We start from the raw sequence: 21858 nt of genomic DNA, 5'->3' as shown, positions 1-21858 counted from the left end.
AGCTTATTTAGTAACTTTTTTATTATTGGCCGTAGGGAAAAACCGAGACCACTTTCCTGTGGTACAACATGGATAGTACCTCCAATTTATAGGTGTATTTTGATATATCTGTACCTTAAAGAAAATTTCAACTATATTTTCTCATGATTCTTTTGATTGATCTTGATTATGATTTTTTGACCTTCTTGTCCTTAAGTGCAATGATGACAGGTGAGCGATATAGGGCCATTATGGCTCTCTTGTTAATAAATTGCATACATTTTGGATAGATATTCAAATACAGATGCTATTTAAAATAGTTTATTATTGTGACATGTGTATATCATGTATATAAAGTATTCTAACACGATCAGCAAATAACCTACATACATGTGGAGCAAAATCTATCTCGGGTTATTCTGCAATAAACCACTCGCGTGCAATGACGTCATCCGTTCCAGGTGTGTATAGAATCGAACTAACAAGTTCCCACGTGTGATTTATCGTAGAATAACCCGAGTTTTTCGTTCTTATGCGAAACAATATATCACTCAGGCCTACGGCCTTCGTGATATGTTTCACGCATAAGGACCCAAAATACGGGTTATTCTACAATATACCACGTTTCGGAACTTATTATTTCTTAAATGAGTTTAGTGTAGTAGCCAGTCTCCTATAGGAGAGGAATGTATATAATAGAAATAAATATCAAAATATAAATATTAGAGAAAAAGTTAACAAAGTCTATACATTTCCAATTCAAACTATCATAAAACTATCATACATTCTACCTGATGTAAACCTTTTTAAGCACACAATATATACCACATATTCATGCAAATATTCTACCACAGATAGTGAACTACAACAGAACGATGTTTCCATAAAGGTTTGCTGCCTTTCTTGGATATTCTTTAATACTTGTGGTTGGCTTACTTTGCGACGTCTGATAATGACTGCATTTGCTATACTGAATGCTTCTTACAAGTCAACTCCTATCTTTCAATTTTGTTTCCTTTTACCATTTTACTGTTTTATGGTTTCAAACTTTATGAAAATGACGTAACTTATGTTTATAAGCAAAATAACTACTAAATCATAAATATGATATTTACCGCCAATTTTCATTACATGCATCCCGCTTTAAACATTCATTTCACAATGAAATGGCTTTGTTTCATGCCATTGAATTCGCGACCATGGCTTTCATTGCTGCTTACTAAGGATTTAACAAGTACCAACTTAAATGAATTAAGGCATGCTTTGCTTATCCCATTAGACATTGCACACAGATTGTCCCTGTTAAGCTTAATTCGAATAAATATAAATAGATGTACTAGATAGCTGCCAATATTTTCAACTTATGCAGCATTGCTCAAATAAAAAGGAAATGCTGTTACAAATATATGATGTAGCACAATGTAATATCTCAAAGATTTGTATACGCTTAGCCTAACTGGTCAACTTGTCTTGCATAACATATTCATTTTAGTAAAATTATCAACGCATCACGGCATTAATCGCAAAATATATATGTCTAATCACTACGTACATGTTATTCATGCTGTACTTCACCAACACTCAACATTATACATCACTCCTAAAAGTTATCAGCATGAGAACTACGTACAGTTCATCCATATTGTATTTCACCAAATATTAATTTGAACACTCAACATATACATTACATTAAAACTTAACAATCAGCACTACCTACAGTCCATTCATGCTGCATGTCATCAAATATCAATCTTAAATCCGAATTACAGACAATTGCTTTAAATGAGATTCTTACATGAGATGTGTGAAACTTATTTGAGTAAAAAATAAACAGACATACATTATAACAATAATAGTAATAGTAAGAGTAATGATATAGACGAGTAACTCAGTTTCCCTCTATCATTATGGCAGTGTACATGTAGTACATACATAAATGTAGTTTAATATCTGTTTATATGTATGACTAGATGTGCTCTCTGGACGGAAGATCAAATGCTGGAAACAGTCTCCTTACGAAATGGTCAAAAGGATGCTGCGAACATTTCGTGAACATACCTTTCTATCTGCAGGAAGTATTCGCAAGATATTCGCTGCTACCCGCAGTTTTTTTCCGCCGAGCGAATTTAAAATATTGTGGGGTTTGTTTTAGACATCATATCGTTTTTGCCCTTATCGTCCTTCCGTCCGTCACACTTCATTTATAACCAATAACTTGAGAACAATTTCACCTAGAACATTGGGTGATAGGGTTTACAGAGTAGATGACACCTATTGTTTCGGGGTGTCATTCCATTTAAGGTCAAAGTCACAAAGCTACAGTGGCCAGATCATGGAAAACCATTTTCAATCAATAACTTGAGAAACACTTCAACCAGAATGCTGAAACTTCGTGGGATGATTGGACATGCAGAGTAAATGACTCCTGTTGATTTTATGGTCACTTTGTCGAAGATAAAGGTCACAGGAGCCAGAAAATGTTAAACCGTTTCCAATCAATAACTGAAGAACCATTTGACCTAGAACTTTCTAACTTTCTAGCTTCATAGAGTGATATGACTTACAATTTAGATGACACCTATTGTTCTTTTTTGCGGGGGAGGGAGGGGGGTTAGGGAATCACTCCATCAAAGATCAAGGTCGCAGGGGCTTGAATTTGCAAATCCGTTTCCGATCAATAAGTTGAGAATACCTTGACCCAGAAAGAAAAAACTTAACGGGATGATTGGACCTACCTAGTAGATTATTCCTATTGATCTTGGAGGCAATTCTGTCAGAGGCCAGCGTCATAGGGGCCAGAACATGGAAAGAACATGAAATGAATACATGCACTGTGACACTGTTATTTAAATTGCAAAAAGCTATTAAATTCATGCATACATTATCTTTAAAACTCAAAATATACCAAGAACCATGATATGAAAAAGGTCAGACATTTACCATTTGAGTCTGCTACAGCCTCAGTGATTGAGGTTATTGAAGAAATTTATGTTCCCAATTCCTTTTAATGTAATTTTGCACCATTTCTGTACAAGCTATTTTCTGGGCAATTTCCATATAGGTTTAGCTGGGTAGTCATGGTTCTTAGCTTGTTCGCGGCATGTTCGCAGCAACTAGTTCGCGGGATGACCGCTGCAACTTGTTCGCGGAAAGTTCGTGGCTAATCTAATTTGCGTGTGAAAAGCGAACACCAAACAAACAACCTGCGATCATTGTATCTATTTTATCAAAAGTGTTCGCGGCATGGTTGCCTGATATTCGTGGCACAATCGTAGTAAGAGTTCGCGGCCAGCTATAATATTTCCGTAAGGGTCATTTTAGTTTCTCGTGAACACTGTAATCTTTTCGCACGTAGCATAACCGCCTTCGCCTTTTCTTCAAATCCGTTTGCACAGTTTCTTACACTGACTCCTTGTTTGCTGATTTGTGCGTTGTTGAGCTATTTTAACTTTAGCTCTGAGGAATGAAATACAGCTGAAAGCTAGCATATGTCTTTCAGTCAGTAGACTGAGTTTTGAGATCATAGATGCGATATACTTAACAACAATAGTTGTTACTACAGTAGGTTACCTGAATTCCCTCAATACTAATTATATTGCACTTATCCAATTTCATGACAAACAATTTAGTCCAAGAGATAAGACTCTTTTATTTACTTTTTTGAGCCCCAGCAAACTTTTTTTTTCATTTGACAGCTATAAATATGAATTTTCAGAAAATCAATTTCTTAGTTGTCAAAGCGGGTGGATTCACCAAATTTTCAAGATGGCCGCCAATATGACGCGATTATTTTTCAAATTTCCGTTTATTTATAAAAGGAAACCTATGCGTTTGAAATGACAATTATTGACAGGTGGTGTAACCGTGAAAAATCATAAAAATGCACTATTTTGCCCATTTTAGGCATTATTTTTCAATAAAGACATAAAATAGCATAAAAGGGCAAAGATATTTAGAAGATGTTGTTTGCTATATAATAAAACCACTCTCGTGATAAATTTTATCAATTTTAATATAGAAAGGCTTCTTTTTATAAATAAATTGAAATGTGCAAAAATATGGCAGCCATATTGGCGGCCATCTTGAAAATTTGGTGATTCCATCCGCTCTGACATTTAAGAAATGGGTTTTCTGAAAATTCATTTTTAGCTGTCAAATGAAATAAAAGTTTGCTTGGGCTCAAAAAAGTAAATAGAAGTGCCCTATCTCTTGGACTATTTGGTAATTAAATGAAATTAATGCTGCAGCCGAGCAGTTTACAAACTTTTTTGTACTGTTATGTGAATGAATGATCTCCAAAAACCAAAGCGCTATGCTTTTATGTTGCCACCTTTTTTTCTTACGTGTACATGTTCTAGTGACTCCCAAAGATGTTCAGATATAAGGTCATGGGGATACATCATCAGTTTCCTGAATGGAGCAGCCTTGACGGTCGTCTTTGGCATACGTTACTGAAGGTGGTCTGAAACAAAATATATATACCTTTCAAAACATGTTTTTGTATCTGAAATAATTGGTTAAAATATACAGATGCATGTTATGTGTAAAACTCGTTAATATATTGATAGCTCGTGAAAGAGTTTGACTTTCCCATTGTAATCAAAACGACTACCTCTGGAAGGAGCTTTCGATAAAAGTCGTTTTAAATGCAGTGTCCATTTATGAATAGTCTAACGTAAATTCAAACGAGAAATCATTTTTTTTTTTATTTTTATGTTTTGTTGGGTTTAGAGTCGCATCGACATGATTTAGGTCATTTAAGACTTTTCTGCTTTTGACTGCGTAGGAAGACTCCAGATGCCACTCCGGGCATTATTTCGTCAGGGGTTGGTATAATACCTTAGTAGAAGAACCACTTCATCACTTAAAATAATTTTAAGCCCAATGTGAGTGAGGGACAAATGATATGATATTAGCGACTTTAACCAGTCGACCATTCAGACCCAACATTTTAAGGAATTTTCCAACAAATATTTAATATTTATATTTGGCAGTAACATATATTGCATTTTTCTGAACTAGTTACTTACAATAACTCCTGTCTTGGACGATTATGGATGTTATCTGAAAGAATGTACGTAGAATTAATTAATGGAAACCGAACGATTCCTAAATATTAATGGAAATTTGTGTGTGTGTTCGGGTTTAACGTCTTTTTCAACAATTTTTCATTCATACAAATGACGGTTTCTACCTGTAGCAGTGAGCAAAATGCCCAACTTTATAGTGCTGTCTCACTGGAATATCACACCGTAGACTCGTGACATGATACACCACCCAGTCGCATTATACTGACACAGGGTTGACTAGTCCTAGCACTATCCTCTTAATGCTGAGCGCCAAGCGAGGAAGCTACTAGTACCATCTTTTACGTCTTTGGTATGACGCGGCCTGGGATCAAACCCATGACCTCCCGCACACTAAGCGGACGCTCTACCACTAGGCTATCGAGTCGGATTTTAAGTATGAAAGGAAAAAGAGAAAAGGAAAAAGAGAAGAGTATGATTGTATCATTTTGAAACAGTAGTTTAATTGAACTTCAGACGATAAGCAGACAAATGCTTCTTTACTGTTCTCATAAATATATGATGAAAAAAAATACAAAGGACATCATGACTTGAAAATGAATTGTTCTATTTACTTGCATATGATATATATTTCATTTTAATTAGAAGACTAATTATTGTTACTGGTCATTTGGGAACATGTTTCTATATAATGGCAATTCACTTTGAAAAATTCTAGTGATGGGTGTCGCATATTTCATTACTTTTTTAATAAGGCTCATTCGGGCCAGGTCAGTTGTTGTTGTGCTTTGGTGTGTTCTCAGTATTCTCGCTAAAGCAGGTCGCTCGGGTTGAAGTTAGACGGAGAGAACGGTGTTGCATATTTCATTTCCTGTGATAAACGGACTTACGCCGGATGTGCCTGTTTGTATTCTGTACTTGCAATGGAACTTCTTATAGATTTTTTTCATTTGATAGGTAAGACAGTTATCAAGTTATACAGTATATCAATTCTTGGCTTGAGGTAATATGCGAAATCTGTTTAAAATTGTGTTTGTTCTGCTCTGAGTTTTACATTACACCTAACCTGTTTAGGTCAAATGATCATGACAATCGTCCAGCTTTAACAATGGAGGTACACAACAGATGACATTTAATCTGACATGATTCAAGTAAGCCCGCTGACATTGCATTGCTACCTACATTGCTTACTCATATGAAAGGACAAAATATAAAATAATTCTTTTACTATCAGATCCTCTTGTTTTTGCTTTTCTCATTTCCACTGTCATGTAGCTTCCATAAACTATCGCCACGATATTTGTAATTCCTAAAATAACACCAACAGTTATTAATGTGGTTTTGCTGACATATTCTGGGTTTTCCATTGTATCTGAAATATACAGATAACACCATTGAAAAACACTTTGAAAATCAAATGTGACAAAACATTCCAAACTCCTAGCTGATTTTAGTAGAAATTTTAAAGTTTATTGCCTTATCTGTAAAACAACGGGGCTTCTTGCTTTTTAAGAAATAATAAATTTACGTTTTATATGAGCAGCTATTATCAAATCATTAGTGTGTTGAATGTTCGACATTTTTTCAAGGGGAACTAGTAAAACTTTTTAAGATTCACACAACTTTAACTTGACTTTCCAACATCAAATAGCAACATATGTGTAACTTTGACATCATTTTTAGAACCATACTATTAACCATGTCTCATTTAAGAACATCTTATAACTCGTGTACTTTTAATTTGTACTTAATCGTTTTATAAAAGTTCGGAAATATTTGGTTCCGTAAGTACAGTCGAAACTCGGTATCTCGAATTTCAAGGGACCATGCTTTTTATTTCGAGATAACCGAAATTCGAGTTATGAAGAGCGACTTGTAAAGACGAAATGATGAAACAAAGTTGTAGCCGTGTATACGCTGTCAGTACTTTACGCGTACACGATTCCTTACAGTGTGTGTTTATCAAAGTTCTCAGGTTTTCGAAGAATAAAAATGATACTAACCTGAAATGTTTTTGAGTCAAGTTTCCGTTTTGTACCACATTGCTCTCCCGGAGGATTGATAGCATTTTGATCTGACATTTTGAACAAATGATGCTTTCTCAAAAGAAGTTATTTTTTATACAGTTTCATCGCGATTACCTCTAATTAATCCTTATTAAAGATCCAAACTGTTCAAACTAATTAATTCATTAGTTTAAATTTAAAGCAATTTTCATAACTTTCAAAAACAAATGACAACTGATTCAAGAAATCTAATGTTTATATCAAACAATTATCATTATGGCACGTGCAAACAGGTATGACCTCATCTCACATTGATATTCGCCGCACCTTTTATATGTCGGCATCACGGCTTTCTGGTCAGGCAATAAACATGTACATGTGTTAAAAACCAAACACATTCACAATGACATGTGTGAAATTTTATCGCATACTTTTCTCACTTCGACATACCGAGTTTACAATACACTTGAATTTTACTGACGGGACTGAAAATCCATTTCGACACATCCGGAGTCTCAGTAAGTCAAATTTTGACGTATCCGGAGTTGAATTACATATATAAAGAAGGAAATTTGACGGGACTTGGAAATTTCTTCGACTTAAACGGAATTTCGAGGTAAGCGAGTTTGAGATACCGAGTTTCGACTGTACATTAACCGATAAAAGAGCGGTTAGCATTAAACTTTCCACGTATAATGCTGTTCAGTGGAACTTTGTAGTGTAATTTTGCGTTTTAATTTAGGCTAGAGTCTTTATTTTTTATTTATTTATTTATTAATTGGTTGATTTATTTATTTATTGATTTTGGGTAATCAAAGTGGCTCTCAATCTTCTTTGAGAATTTGGTAAAATCAAAATTGCTTAAATATTATTATTGTAATCAACGACAACATTATGTACAATCGTAATACAAAAAACAAACCCGATTGCGTTTTGTCAGTGGTGTCGTCACCTGAAAATGATAGGAGAAAATATCAGATGTATATTTCAGTTTAATCACAAAGAAATATTGCGTCTAGATTACTTGCTGAATGTTACTTTTTACAGATTTTATAAACTATCCCAACAGCAATTTTAAAGTGCCGTGTGGCGGCTGTAAAAAGTCTCCCCGTACTTGGATTCAGTGTTGTTATATTTTCTGGTCCTTTGAGATCATGGAGTCCATTCAACATATGTTTAATAGAGTTCCGCTTAAGCCGGTGCTAGTGGGTGTGAGAGTTGTTGCACATTTCATTACCTCTCATGAACAGACTCGATCAAACCGAGTCTGCTATTATTCTTCTTGGTTGCATTCTTTGCTTCCAAAGGATCTTGATACAGATTGTATTAACTATCACAACAGCAATCTTTAAGTGCTGTGTGGCGACTGTAAAAAGTCTCCCCGTACGTGGATTCAGTGTTGTTTTATTTTCTGGTCCTTTGGGATCATGGAGTCCATTCAACATATGTGTAATAGAGTTCCGCTTAAGCCGGTGCTAGGGGGCGTGAAAGGTGTTGCACATTTCATTACCTCTAATGAACAGACTCAATCAAACCGAGTCTATTATTATTTTTCTTGGTTGCCATCTTTGCTTCCAAAGGATCTTTTTACAGATTTTATTGATATTATAAAATTTTATTATAAAATGTATTGTGAACGCATTAGGTAGTTTTAGTCAACTGATTATTCAACTGGTAGAGGCAAAATTTGTTTACGACGACTTTGAATGTTTACATCAGATTTTTCTTAAATCACTTTTCTTATAAGATGGTGTTTTACCCGGCTGATCCATATCTTAGTGAATGTTAAATGTCCACGAAACGACTGCTTCTAGTTGAGTGCAAACAAAGCTACCCATTCGTATCATAAGTCGGAAAAAATCAACTTACCAACAATTGAAAGGCTGGCATTTCTTTTAACAGAGGCAACGCTACCAGTAATGTTACTTTTATAGGTCAGCTCACATCTATAGTCTCTGGCGTCACTATATGTCAGCTTCTCTTTATTCATATCTAATGTTAAATAAGTGTTAATTGGAGTATCTTTATCAATTACACCACCAGCAACAAAGTCCTTGTCATTTACAATGTCTTTATCTAAAAATGGGATTTCCATTGAACCTGCTTCAATTTCAGCGATGGTTTCCCATGTGTAGTTAGATCCTGGGTCGGTTTCTCGCCGTATTTGAATGTTGTATATTACAGATGCATCTATTTCTGTAATATTGCATGTCATTCTCAGAGTTCCTGTAGTTCCCAATTTTACTCGTGATGCTGACAAAGTAAAAGATAAGCTTGCAACTGAAAAATAAAAATTTTTACATAAGTTATAACAAATGTCAAGATAATCACAGTGATATATAGGAGAGGCTTGACTTTTTTGGTAAGTTATTATTATTACTAGAGTAAATGCAATTCTAAATATGAACAACAAAAATATTTTACAAAAAGTTTAAAATGATTTAATTATGTGTTTCTCATTTTAGCTAGTAAAATTAGGCTCTAGAATGAACTTGTTCACAAAGCTGTCACAAAGTTTTGTCTCCTAAACTGGAAAAACGTGCAATAGTTCAATATTTAAGTTGTTTATACACGTTGTTACAAAATACATGTATGTATGAACTGAAACCTGCAAGGCTGCAATATAAAGACAAGAAATGGGAATTACCAAACTTCGTTCCAGCAATTAACCATATGGCGACAAGCATAAAAGCTAAATCCATTCTTTCTCTGTTTCACTGTCGGTTCCTGTAAGTAATCAATGGATTTTGATATCTAATGAGTCCTCACTTTCGGTCAATAACTCTGCCATCCATCAGGGGAGTTTAATTGGCACACGTGTTTTTCTCAACAAGTCGTCCAAAAGACCCTGACCTCTTGCTCAGACGTCAAAGTTACACTCATCGTTGGATACCCACGAATGACTACTACAGTACAACCTCTCAGGAGCGACATTCTCTTAAGCAAAAATCTTTCTATAACAACCTCATCAAAATTTCCCTAAGCTGAAATACACTATCAAATTTACCTTTCCAGAATAACAACTTCTACATAACAGTCAATATGTGTATCTCCTAAAGGATGTTGCTCTACTGAGGTTGCACTGTACATTCGTTTAACTGCATCCGTCAATCGTGGGCTAATTAGTCACATTTATGTCGTTTTATAGAATATAAGTAATTAATAAACTCAAAGACTACTATTTGTTTATACTATTAAGTTAGATCTATATGTTACATTTGAGCAATCGTTCACGAATATGACTGGGAAGCAGCTGGAAAACAGGCTGTTAATTTACAATGGTTAAGGTCTAAGTTAAAAAACAAGTTTAAACGAATTAGAACAATGCAGGTTGCTAGAAGAAGGATACAACACGGAGAATGTACTCTATACAGTGACCGCGGTCAGCCTGTCAGATTACATTATAGTAGTTCAGTTCCCTTCTTTATTTCATATAAAGAATAAAACATATATATATATATATAAAAATATATAAAAAAAATAATAAAAATACTGAGATGTTTTATTTATTATTTGACAAATAATCTGTTCTGAAAAACAACACCCTCTGAAAATGTTCCCAAGAAATCTGATGTTAAGCAATTACTCGTATGTAGATATGATATTTTGTCAATGATTAATAGTAACACTTGGACATTCAGAATGAAAGCATGAAAGTAGCTAAAATTTGTCTCTATATAATAAGCATCAAAACTAAGCAAAAAGAAAATGCAACATCCTTATATGTAGCCTGACTTCCTTGCTGCAGGGTTATTTTTATATAAATACTTGAGAAAATTTTGATCCTTTTAAATAGCACATTTTTATTTGATGGCTGAACCTTGGACCCAGGGGCAATAAAAACTGTCAATGTAGACACCACCTTCTGGAGTTACTTCCCTCTTAATGAAGAAAACTGGTATATGTAAATAAGAACAAATATAGGGATGGGAGTCAGTCTACCTTATATGCCACATATAACCATATTTCACCAACATGGAACTACATTTTGGACTACTTCACAATTTAACACTGAGTAGTCACTTCCTATCTGGTGTAAAACAGACCTGTCAGGGAAGACATTTAGGCTTTGACTAGACTGAATAAATGTGGGAAGAGCATTCCAATATCTGGAGGTCCTGGGGAACAACGGATCAGGTTCCATGTTGGTATCATTTGACTGTGGTCGCCAGACAAATTTATACTGGATCTGATACAAAGAGTTTGGAATTCTACAGTGTTCTAGAGATTTCTGCTGGAATAATTATGGAAGGTTATTGAATGTACAGTAAAACTCATTGACCCAAATCCGTTTTTGAGGCACGTACAAACTACACCCGGATCAAAATCTTTACATCCTGTCTTCATGGATGGGCCGTTCCTATTTTGATTGACTTTCGACACCTCAAGCTAGGATTTAGACCCGACCATCTCTTAGTAGCTAGGAATACGATTCAAACATTTTTTTTTACACAATTACTTCTGGAAATTCTTATTTCTGTTATCATCATAAATAACAAGTTGAATGAAGTTTGAAATATTCTATATGAAGTGTCACTATGCATAGCCATGCCCACTTTACCTCACTTTGAACAATTATCTTGAAACTGACATAAAATGAAGATAAAGGTGGGGATAATGTATTTTACTATCACATCTGTTTACCACAAAATTAGTCTGCTGTAACCTGGAATTTGGGTTATATAACTTAATTATATTACTTCTTCACATTAACATTCTCCAATTCTTTCTACTAAAATCTTAAAACAATAATCCACAATGAAATTAAAACAAAAGCGTGCACACCTTCATTTCCTCAATTATGCAGGTAGTGCCATGCAAAGCCTGAGCCCTAATATCAGGTGGGGAAACATTTGTAGGGCGAGGTTTGGCAAGAAGACGTTTGGCATGGCGACGTTAGGCAAGAAGACGTTCGGTGAGGCTAGTTTGCCGGGCAACAAGGGCGGGGCGACGTTTAGCGGGACGACATTCGGCGCAGCGATGTTCAGCGTGATGACGTTGGATGGAGCGACATTTGTCACTATAAAAGCACACCTTAGAAATATCATTGGCAGGGAGATGTTCGACGTTCTGCGGGCGAGCTTTTTCGGGGCGCCAACGCGATGTTCGGCGGGGATGAGGTCGCCGTTACAACGTTTGTCGTTGTGTCGCTGCGACAGAACTAAATAAGGAGATGTCACAAATCAGCCACCATAGAAACATGTTCAAGTTTACTTTACATACAAACCAGCCACTCACGACGCAAAACACACTCTCTGCGAGTACAGACAGTATCATACCAGGCACTCGAAATTTCTGAAATGCTCTCAAGCGTTTCTATAAAAGATATATAAATGTATATGCAGGACTAAATTCAATATCGATGCATTTATACCCTCAAGCTGTATAAAGTTTTAGATATCATATCTATACGTCAGTTCGTACTTGTAGTACGTAAATAGATTGTTTAAATAAAGTTTGAGATATCATATCTTTACTTTAGATCGTAGTACGTAAATAGATTGTTTAAAGGCATTAACTTCCAATAGATTTGGCTATTTTGTCATATTAAGAACATCAACATATGAGCTTTAGTTTCTAAAATATTCTAAAAATCAAAAATCCAATTTAAAAATCCAAATCAAAAAAAAAAAAGAGAAAAAAAAGATCTCATCGAGAATCGAAACCTGACCGCCGCGACAATAAAGATATTTACCAATAGCGCTATAGCGGAATTAGTGAAATATGACTAAAAAATAAAGATATTCATCATCGAGACAGTTTACCTGGAGTAAAGCGTTACAAACTCTTTTCAATTGATTTTTCTTTCAAATTGAAATTTTGTCATATTATGAACATCAAGATATGAGCTTTAGTTTCTAAAATATTCTAAAAATCAAAAATCCAATTTAAAAATCCAAATAAAAAAACAAATAATAAAGATCTCATCGGGAATCGAACCCTGACCGCCGCGACAATAAAGATATTTACCAATAGCGCTATAGCGGAATTAGTGAAATATGACTACAAAATAAAGATATTCATAATCGAGACAGTTTACCTGGAGTAAAGCGTTACAAACTATTTTCAATTTTCATCAAAAATGTAGTAAAAACAGCAAATTCTCATGTGTTTCCGTAACATATAGTTGTCAGTAATTAAGTTTTAAAGCCTTCTTTAGATATTTAGCATTTATTTCCTGATATCTAAAAAAATATTTTTGTTGTCAAACGATCTGGAGGCCAGTCCCTATATACTTTATGTTAGTTGATATCCAATTAACAATAATCTTAAATATGTGCTGTGCATAATATATATCTATTTACATTATTATATGCCGTGTTTGTAATGATACATTGTATCTTCATGTATGGGAAGAGCTACAGACCATAAATAGAGTATGCTATACATGCTTCTAATGAGTAATATCATTTACAATTACAACGATTTCTATTGTCTGTTCATTATAAAATATGCTTAGCTTAACTTGGCTTTAATTTTGTTCATTTTTATGCTTGCATTCTTGCACTTTGTTCACTTTGATATGTATAACTTGTTATCAATTGTATGGCTCTCATCTTATTGTGGAATAAAAGATTACCTACCTAGCTACCTAATACACACCACGGTAGCCTAGTGGTAGGTCGTAGGTTCGATCGTGAAAAACATAAAACCAAATGGTACTAACACCTTCCTCGCTTGGCGCTCAGCATTAGGATGATAGTATTAGTAGGACTGTGTGCTAGAACTAAAAATTATATAAAAAGTGACTATGCAGCCAGGGAGCCAGGCTAGTCACATGTCTAAGGTGTGCTTTTCTAGTGGCAAAAAGCATTATCTAATGGATTCCTCCTTCTGTTCAGGGGGCTTTCTCTCGCTCTGTCCATCTGTCAATCTGATATTATATATTTGTTCGGTATTGACAGTATCAGGCCAAATTTGTTTATTGTATGGATGCCCCAGTCGGTTGAATGTCAGTGGAGTTATTGAAGTTAAAATGTTCAATTAGTTCTCGTCTAGATTATATAGTTTATTCATATCAGATTTGCATAGTATAATTTATTATACATTTTCTTCAATTCTAAATGCAGCGTATTTAAGAAATCTCAATTTCTCGATTGAGGATGTAAGTTTCAAATTCGGAAAGCTTTTGATGTTAAAAGTTGAATATATACTTTATTAGGACATTCAAACTAATTTTTAACGGTAGAAATTTGGAAAATTCTTCCAGGTTCAAAATAATGTAGTGGTACTACGTATCTTCTTATGACCCAGGTTCCCAGTGGAAAGAAACAAGTTCAAAAAGGAGATTTTAGGACGGGAAGTTATTTACTATATTTATTACCAAGATTTCTGTTCGGGAAGTAAGGAAACCCCAATACATAGTCATCCGAACACAAAGTTTCCTCTACAGATGTAAATAACAGGGTTTATGTTCTTTCTTTTTTAATTATTATGTCCTTTGTCCGGCAGTTCCTAAAGGTCATATTCGTTCTATATTTTTAACTCGCATCGTTATTTGTAACTTAATACAAACTGAGATAACGTACAGATGGCAAATTTGTATAACTGGTACTTAATCTACAATTGATAATTGACAATGAGAGGAAATGCATGACGCGACAACACGAGAGTATCTAATTTTTCTTCCCTTTTGTTAGTAAATGTACGGGGGAGCATAAGTGTCAAGCGTGTGATTTTTATTAACTTGAAATTTCGAGCTACAAAGTCGAAATATTGAGTTGCGTATCTCGAAATTTCGAGTTACTATGTCGAAATTTCGGATAACGTATCTCAACATTTCGAGTTACTAACTACAAAAGTTTACGTTGATGCATAAGTCCTGACCAGGATTAGGTACCTGGTGTTTCCATCGGGTAGCCCTACAGGGTCATATGATTAAGATGACCGGGCAGCGTTTGCTCATAAAACATATTAGTACTTAAACATATAGTACTTAAACTATGTTTAAGTCTGGACGGTTTTCGACCTGGGTTACTCTCAGTATTGATTTCTTATGTTTTATGTATCAAGTGATTCATCAAATGGATTTTCTGGTTGCTCTGGCTAAATTCCCACACATAAGGCTGTCTGAAAAATAAGACAATTCCATTTGATGAATCACTTGATACATAAAACACAAAAAAAATCAACCTTAAGAGTACCAAAATGGTCATTTCGCAACAGGTTTAACTGTATTTTCTATGGCTATCCTGGCTAGCAAGGATAGCTATAACCAATGGGCATCTCGGAAATTCTGGTTGTTCTTGCTAGACAGAGTAGCCAGAGCAAACGAAATCCTGGCTACTCTGGCTGACCAGAGTATCCAGAGCAAGTTAAAATCCTAGAAACTCAGGCTACTCTGGCCAGCCAGAGTAGCCAGAGTTCTGGCTATTCTGGCTGCTCTGGCTAAGTTTATGCACATGTGGATTGTGCGTTAAGAATGTAACGTTGTTTTTTTTTTTGTTTTTGTTTTTTGGGTTTTTTTTGAGTACTTAACACCAGTTTTGCCTATTTTGTTTTATCGCCGTAAACAAAATTCAATGGAACACCAGCACGTGAATACCAAACTACAATTATAAAAATGGTGGGTTCGAACTCTAGTATTTTGAAAAGTGTGCAGTTACTGACTCCATCCTTACATAGAAACAGTTAGCAGTAATTCAGAGTATATGCATAGAAAGGAAGAGAGAAAGGAATTCGTCTCATAAATTTATTTAACCCATTTAAGGTGTTATGAATCACATGTACCTCCAATACGTTCACACTGCATAGTTTCACTCGTTTCACTTTGTTTCTAACCCATTATAAGTATAAATACAAAACGCGCGAACCGGATAGTTCGATGCCATTGTTACGTCACGCTAATGAAATTAGCAATCACAAAATGGCGGCAAATTGTGTTTCTTTCGACAAATAATTTGTTACTTTTGACAACAACCCCTTTTGAAAGAAATACTCGATATTTACTAAATATCGTCAAAAATCATCCAATTTATTCCGCCTGCATGTCCTCCGTTGATCTGGAAATGTTGCTTCGACTGTTTTCACAATCGTGATCTTGTCTGCTCAAGTAATCTGCAAAAAATTTATCTGATCTAATTTGCCTCAATACGGATTTGATAAGACTGTAAATATATGCCCATCTGTCTAATCATCTTTTATCTGGTGTGGATCTCTGGATATAGGATAGTGGTCCGTTTGTATGATGAAATTCTTCCCATAAAGATATTTCTGGAATTTATTTATTCCGAATATTATGGCGAGGCATTCTCTTTTGCCAACAGAGTAATTTCTCTCACGATCAAGCAGCTTTTTTTCCTGGCGAATGCAACAGGAAACGACCCCTCTTCATACTGCTGTAGTAACGCTGCTCCTTACTTGAAGCTTCACACTGTAAAATGAATTGTTTAGAAAGATCTTATAGTCGAAGAAATGACGCTCTTGTGAGTTGATCCTTTATGGTATTAAAGGCACGATCTTGACCGGCAACCCATTAACATATTTCGGCGTCCGTTTGTTCATCAGGTCTGTTAGTGGTGCTGCAATTTCGGCAAATGATGGTATGGACTTTCTGTAATATCCGTCTAATCCCAAGAATGCTCTATACTTTCTTTCAGTTCTTGAAATCGCGGCTTGTCTAATGTGACTTAGTTTCTCCTCTTCCATCTGAACTACTGCATTTCCAACCATATGTTCTGTAAATCCAACCTTGCTAAACCAATCAAACATTTTGATGGTTGTACTGTGAGACATGCTTCTTTGAGTCTTTGAAAGAAGTCACGTAACATAACATGATGATCATTCCAAGTGGTAGTATGTACAATCATGTCATCGACATAATTGAAAATATGGTTGCATCATGCTAGCAGTTTCCTTATCATACGACTGAAGGTCGCGCCAGAGTTGACCATCCCAAATGGCATTTTCTTGAACTGGTAACTTCCTCTGTCAGTAGAGAATGCTGCGATACTCTCGCATTTCTCAGAAACTGAAATTTGCCAGTAACCTTTAAACAAGCCGATCTTTGTAAAGAACTGATCATCTTGCGTTTACCCAAAATGTTGTGCACACTTGCTATAGGTTGTGTGACATATAGGTGACAGCATTCAGTCGTCCAAGACAATGCAGAATCTATTGCTACCATCTTTCTTCTTCCCAATTATGATAAGCGCATTGTATTCAAAAATAGATGGTTCTATAACACCAGCTTTTAGCATTTCTTGTATTTCATCTTCATCATCTTGACGTAGCATAGGGTATTGGGTACTTTTTCACTCAGGTTTCTGGTCAATAAATTTTAACATGATGTTGTATGAGTGGAGTTGTTCATGGTTGTTCAGAAAACGCATCACTGAATTCCTGAAGAAGGTCTGAGACTTGCTTTCTCTGTTCCTGGGTAAGTCTTTCACAAATCTTGTCATCACGAAAAGTTTCACAACTAGTGTATCCAGGAAACTCGAGGGAACTCTCATCATCAACTGCCCCACCTTGAATTTCATTGTCATGTTCTACTATTGCCACACTTGCTGCAGTCGTTTCTGGGCTTTCTTCATACTTCTTATGCAAATTCATATGATACATTCTCGTTCTATCACCGGCTTTTATTCTGTAATTCAATCTGTTGATCACACCGAAAACTTCGTAAGGTCCTTTCCATTGTAATATCATCTTATTTCTATCTACAGGAAGTAGAAGTAGAGACTCGCGCCAGTTTGTAACACTCGCTTTCGAGCTTTCTCTTCGTAATAATATTTGTATGTCTTCTGAACTCTATTCAGACTTTCTCTTGCTATTTTGCACGTCTCTTCTTACCGTTGCTTTGAGCGGAAAACATATTGATATGCGTGTCAGGATTTTCTTCCACTGTCCATATTTCTTGCATTGGTCCCAGCACGGTTTAACCAAACAAAAGTTTAAACGGCAAGAAGCCTGTACTGGATTGTGGCACATCAATACTTCTGAAAGGTATCTATCACAATCTTTAAGTCTTTTCTTGCACTTCTTTTTAACATGCTTTTCATTCATACGCTAAAATAATCTGTTGCACTTCGGGTTGTATGGCGAAGCGAAGAGTTGTTTCACTGATATAAGACGACAGACTTCTTTCATAAGACCAGATGTTCATTGGCTGTCTCTGTCTCTGGGAGACTTACTCTTGAAAATACGCCAAGAAGTTCCTCTGTTACCCTTTATCAACTCGTGTTAATGTCACTGCTTCTGGATTGCGTGTAGCATAATCCACAACTGTTAATATATATATCTGTTTCCGCTGTCATATACTGTTGCGATATGTCCTATTGAGTCTGTGGCTACTCTGTGGAAGGGTTCGTCAACTACTGGTATGTCTCCTAAAGGAACCTTTTTCACCCGGCTTTTCGGGATAGTCTTTTGGCATGTTTTACAAGATCGGCAAAACCGTCCAAACCGTCACTTGTAATCCCTGGCCAATAGAAACTGGACTTCATCCTGTCTTCTATTTACTTAGTTGATAAATGTCCTCCAACAATAGATTCGTAAGCAAGTTCCATAACTTTTTCCGCATGTTTGATGAAACCACAATCTGTTTTGTTTCGTAATCATTAGGATCTTTCGTCTGAATGTATATCCTATACAACATTTCACTTCTAATGGCAAACTTGTATTTTGCACTTCCCTTGGCTTCGAACATATCTTGTTTCGTTTCTAAATCCCTCAATTTCTGTAATGTTTTATTTTCTTTCTTTGGTGTCTTTAACGTCTGCACGTTAACTTCGGTATCACAAGAAGGTTATGAAACATTCAATGATTTCAATGGTAACTCTGCTTTTCTACACTGCGCTCTCGATATTACTGTAGCTACTGATTTATCTACGTTCTTCTTTATCAATTCAGGATCAGGTTTGTCGAGTACACCAGGAACATTTCCAATGACTAAATCACAAATCAATGATTTTGGTACCATTGCTTCAAGTTCTCCAATGTTATACGGTGTGTCAACCCAGATTTTTGCCACAGATACAACTGACATCACCGTCAATTGTGATCATGACTAATTATTTGCCTAGAAATTGTTCTGTATTCACTAATTCTCTTCTTATAGCGGCTAATTTGCATCCAGTGTCGCTTAACGCTTTCACGTTTTCTGTTCCTTCAAATCCTCTCTGTAACTCCAAGCTCCTCTCCCCTTTTAAAATGTCAATGGTACAAACTCCTGCAGGAATTGGGACTGATTCCCCACTTGCCGACATCAATATACCGTCCCCGGTATTGTTTTTCATTCGGCTGTTTTCCACATCTGCTTGGATGCACACCGCTGATAACTTGTGAAAAAAAAACTCTTTGCTGGAACTGATTTCATCTGTTTACAATCTCTGCTGATATGTGCATATTTTTAGGCAAATAAAGCAAATCTTTGGTATTGGAACCTTGCTGCTTTGTCTACAGTCTCGAGCAAAATCACCGGCTGTATTACAATCATAGCTTTCGAAACCCACTCTTCTGATCTGTCTTTCGATTGGATAGATCGTTACTACTAACGTTGTGTTTTCTTTTAGGTATGAGATTCTTCGACATTGATGAAGGTATTCCATTATGAGCTTCGATGTATTGCTCTGCAAGACGCGTTATATCGTCCATCGACTTTGGTAATCTCTCTTTTAGAAACACTGCTTATTCGGCTGAAAAACCTTCTATCAACTGCTCTCTTACCATTAGATCACATAGGGATTGGTACGTCTTTTTTATTCCAGCCAATTCAGTCCTACGATTAAGTCCTGGGCTTACTGGACTTGCTTCTCTAACTAGACTTGCTACGCAACCTTGACTTGCTGCGCTTACTGGACTTACTCCTGTTACTGGACTTGCAGCACAGCCTGTACTTGCTGCGCTTACTGCACTTGCTCTTCCTTCTGGAATTGCTGCACCACCTAGACTTGCTGCGCTTACTGGACTTGCTCCTCTTACTGGACTTGCTGCATAACCTGGACTTGTTTCGCAACCTTGATTTGCTGCGCTTACTGGACTTGCTCTTCTTACTGGACTTGCTGGGCTTACTAGACTTGCTCCTCTAACTAGACTTGCTACGCAACCTTGACTTGCTGCGCTTACTGGACTTGCTCCTCTTACTGGACTTGCTGCATAACCTGGACTTGTTTCGCAACCTTGATTTGCTGCGCTTACTGGACTTGCTCTTCTTACTGGACTTGCTGCGCAGCCTGGATTTGCTACGCTTACTGGACTTGCTGTGCAACCTAGACTTGTCGAACTAGCTGGATTTGACAATACTGGAGGTTTCTTTCGTGACCCGAGATTTTTTAGATTTTTCTATTTCTTATCCATTTCAAGTATAAATACAAAACGCACTAACCGGATAGGTAACACAAAATGGCGGCAAATTGTGTTTGTTTCGACAACTAAATTGGTTAGTTTTGACAGTCATTTGCCAACATATGAATACTTAATCTATAACTGTCTGAACAAAGAAACATTTAGGTAAATGCCCTAGCAATTAACATTTTGTTTTATCTTTTCTTTAATTACAAAGATTTATCCTTTAAATCTAATCATAATCGGGTATGTTAAATTACCAGAAATATGTGAAAAACACAAATCTTACCTTATAAACACTTATGTAGATTTCGATAAAATAAGCCCAATTGTTAAATTTCCTCGCATGCCATTGTGTATTATGATAGAAGTATGATTTAATTTCTGTATCATCCACTTTACATTTCCGCTACTTATTTGTCACAAGTTTCAATGTCTTTTCATACAATGAAATATAGAAGCCGTTGAGGGCCACTTCTGAGTTTTGACTTGCGGATGTCCTTTACTTCTGACTTACGACTTGAGACATGCATCCTATTCCTATTCGTGAGAACTACTCGATGAGTAATGCCCAACAAGCAGTACTTAGAGCGCTGCGGACACTGTCCAGTGAGTAGCATTCGCAGCGGTGTTCAGTGAGTAGAACGTACAACACCGTGATCACTCTTCAGTGTGTAGATCTCGCAGCAATGAGAACACCACTGAACTGAGTAACGCTCCAAGTATTACTCATTACATTAACACAAATTATCACTCAAAGCGGGAGTTCAAGGATGAACACGTCAACAACAACAACAACAGCAACAAAACAAAAAAACTAGGAAATCTTAAAGTTCAATACATCAAATTTCAAGTAACTGATCATCCAGTACCATTTTCGAGAAAATTTTAATTTCAAGACCTGTAAAATTTATTGATCCTGAGATCACCCAGTTAATTGTTGCTCAATAAAGACTTGTACCCAGGACCCTTCGATAATAGCGTAGGGAAAAATTTCGAAATGGAGCTAACTCAATCAAAACACTTTGGAAAAAAAGAATAAAATGAACAAATACGTGTGTCTGAGAAGATTTTATTACTGGATACTTCTTTTTTTATAAAAGACACACTTTGCATCAAATTTTGAGCACAATGCAACTTAATACGCGCACACGAAGCCTTAAATGAGTAAATCTTAGTTACAGGGGAGGAAAGATGTAGAAAGTTTTCCAAAAAATACACTAAATTATTTTCTTCTTTTGCTTTACAAAACAATGGTGTCATCGTACATGTTATGATAAGTTTCTTGAGGGCTCGTAGAACACGAAATGTCACCACCCTTGATGCATTCATTTTTTATTATTTTTTTTTGTTGGGTTTAACGTCGCACCGACACAATTTTAGGTCATATGGCGACTTTCCAGTTTTTAATGGAGGAGGAAGACCCCAGGTGCCCCTCCGTGCATAATTTCATCACGAGCGGGCACCTGTGTAGAACCACCGACCTTCCGTAAGCCAGCTGGATGGCTTCCTCACGTGAAGAATTCTACGCCCCAAATGAGGTTTCGAACCCACATCGA

At 36.0% G+C, this 21858-nt stretch overlaps 2 protein-coding genes across 8 annotated transcripts in view; one reads left to right on the top strand and one right to left on the bottom strand.

Annotated features, from left to right (window-relative positions):
- LOC123561737 (uncharacterized) overlaps positions 1-21858 on the top strand; it is a 348910-nt gene that overhangs the window by 146372 nt on the left and 180680 nt on the right. The window lies entirely within an intron of this gene.
- LOC128559902 (uncharacterized) lies at positions 285-20903 on the bottom strand. 4 transcript variants are annotated; one of them, XM_053552955.1, is made up of 7 exons: positions 20589-20903; positions 9660-9739; positions 8882-9292; positions 7935-7964; positions 6235-6315; positions 5010-5043; positions 285-4441 (listed from the first exon to the last, which is right to left on the bottom strand). In XM_053552955.1, exons 2-7 carry the CDS (start codon positions 9712-9714, stop codon positions 4366-4368), a joined length of 687 nt encoding a protein of 228 aa, XP_053408930.1. In that variant the 5' UTR covers positions 9715-9739; positions 20589-20903; the 3' UTR covers positions 285-4365. The 4 variants fall into 4 exon arrangements, with proteins under 4 accessions (XP_053408930.1, XP_053408928.1, XP_053408931.1 ...); XM_053552953.1 differs by having other exon boundaries at positions 6235-6378; positions 20589-20892; XM_053552956.1 differs by lacking the exon at positions 7935-7964.

This window comes from Mercenaria mercenaria, chromosome 10, assembly GCF_021730395.1.
Source record: "Mercenaria mercenaria strain notata chromosome 10, MADL_Memer_1, whole genome shotgun sequence".
In the NCBI taxonomy this organism is placed as follows: domain Eukaryota; kingdom Metazoa; phylum Mollusca; class Bivalvia; order Venerida; family Veneridae; genus Mercenaria; species Mercenaria mercenaria.
This window is presented reverse-complemented; position numbering and strand designations above follow the sequence as displayed.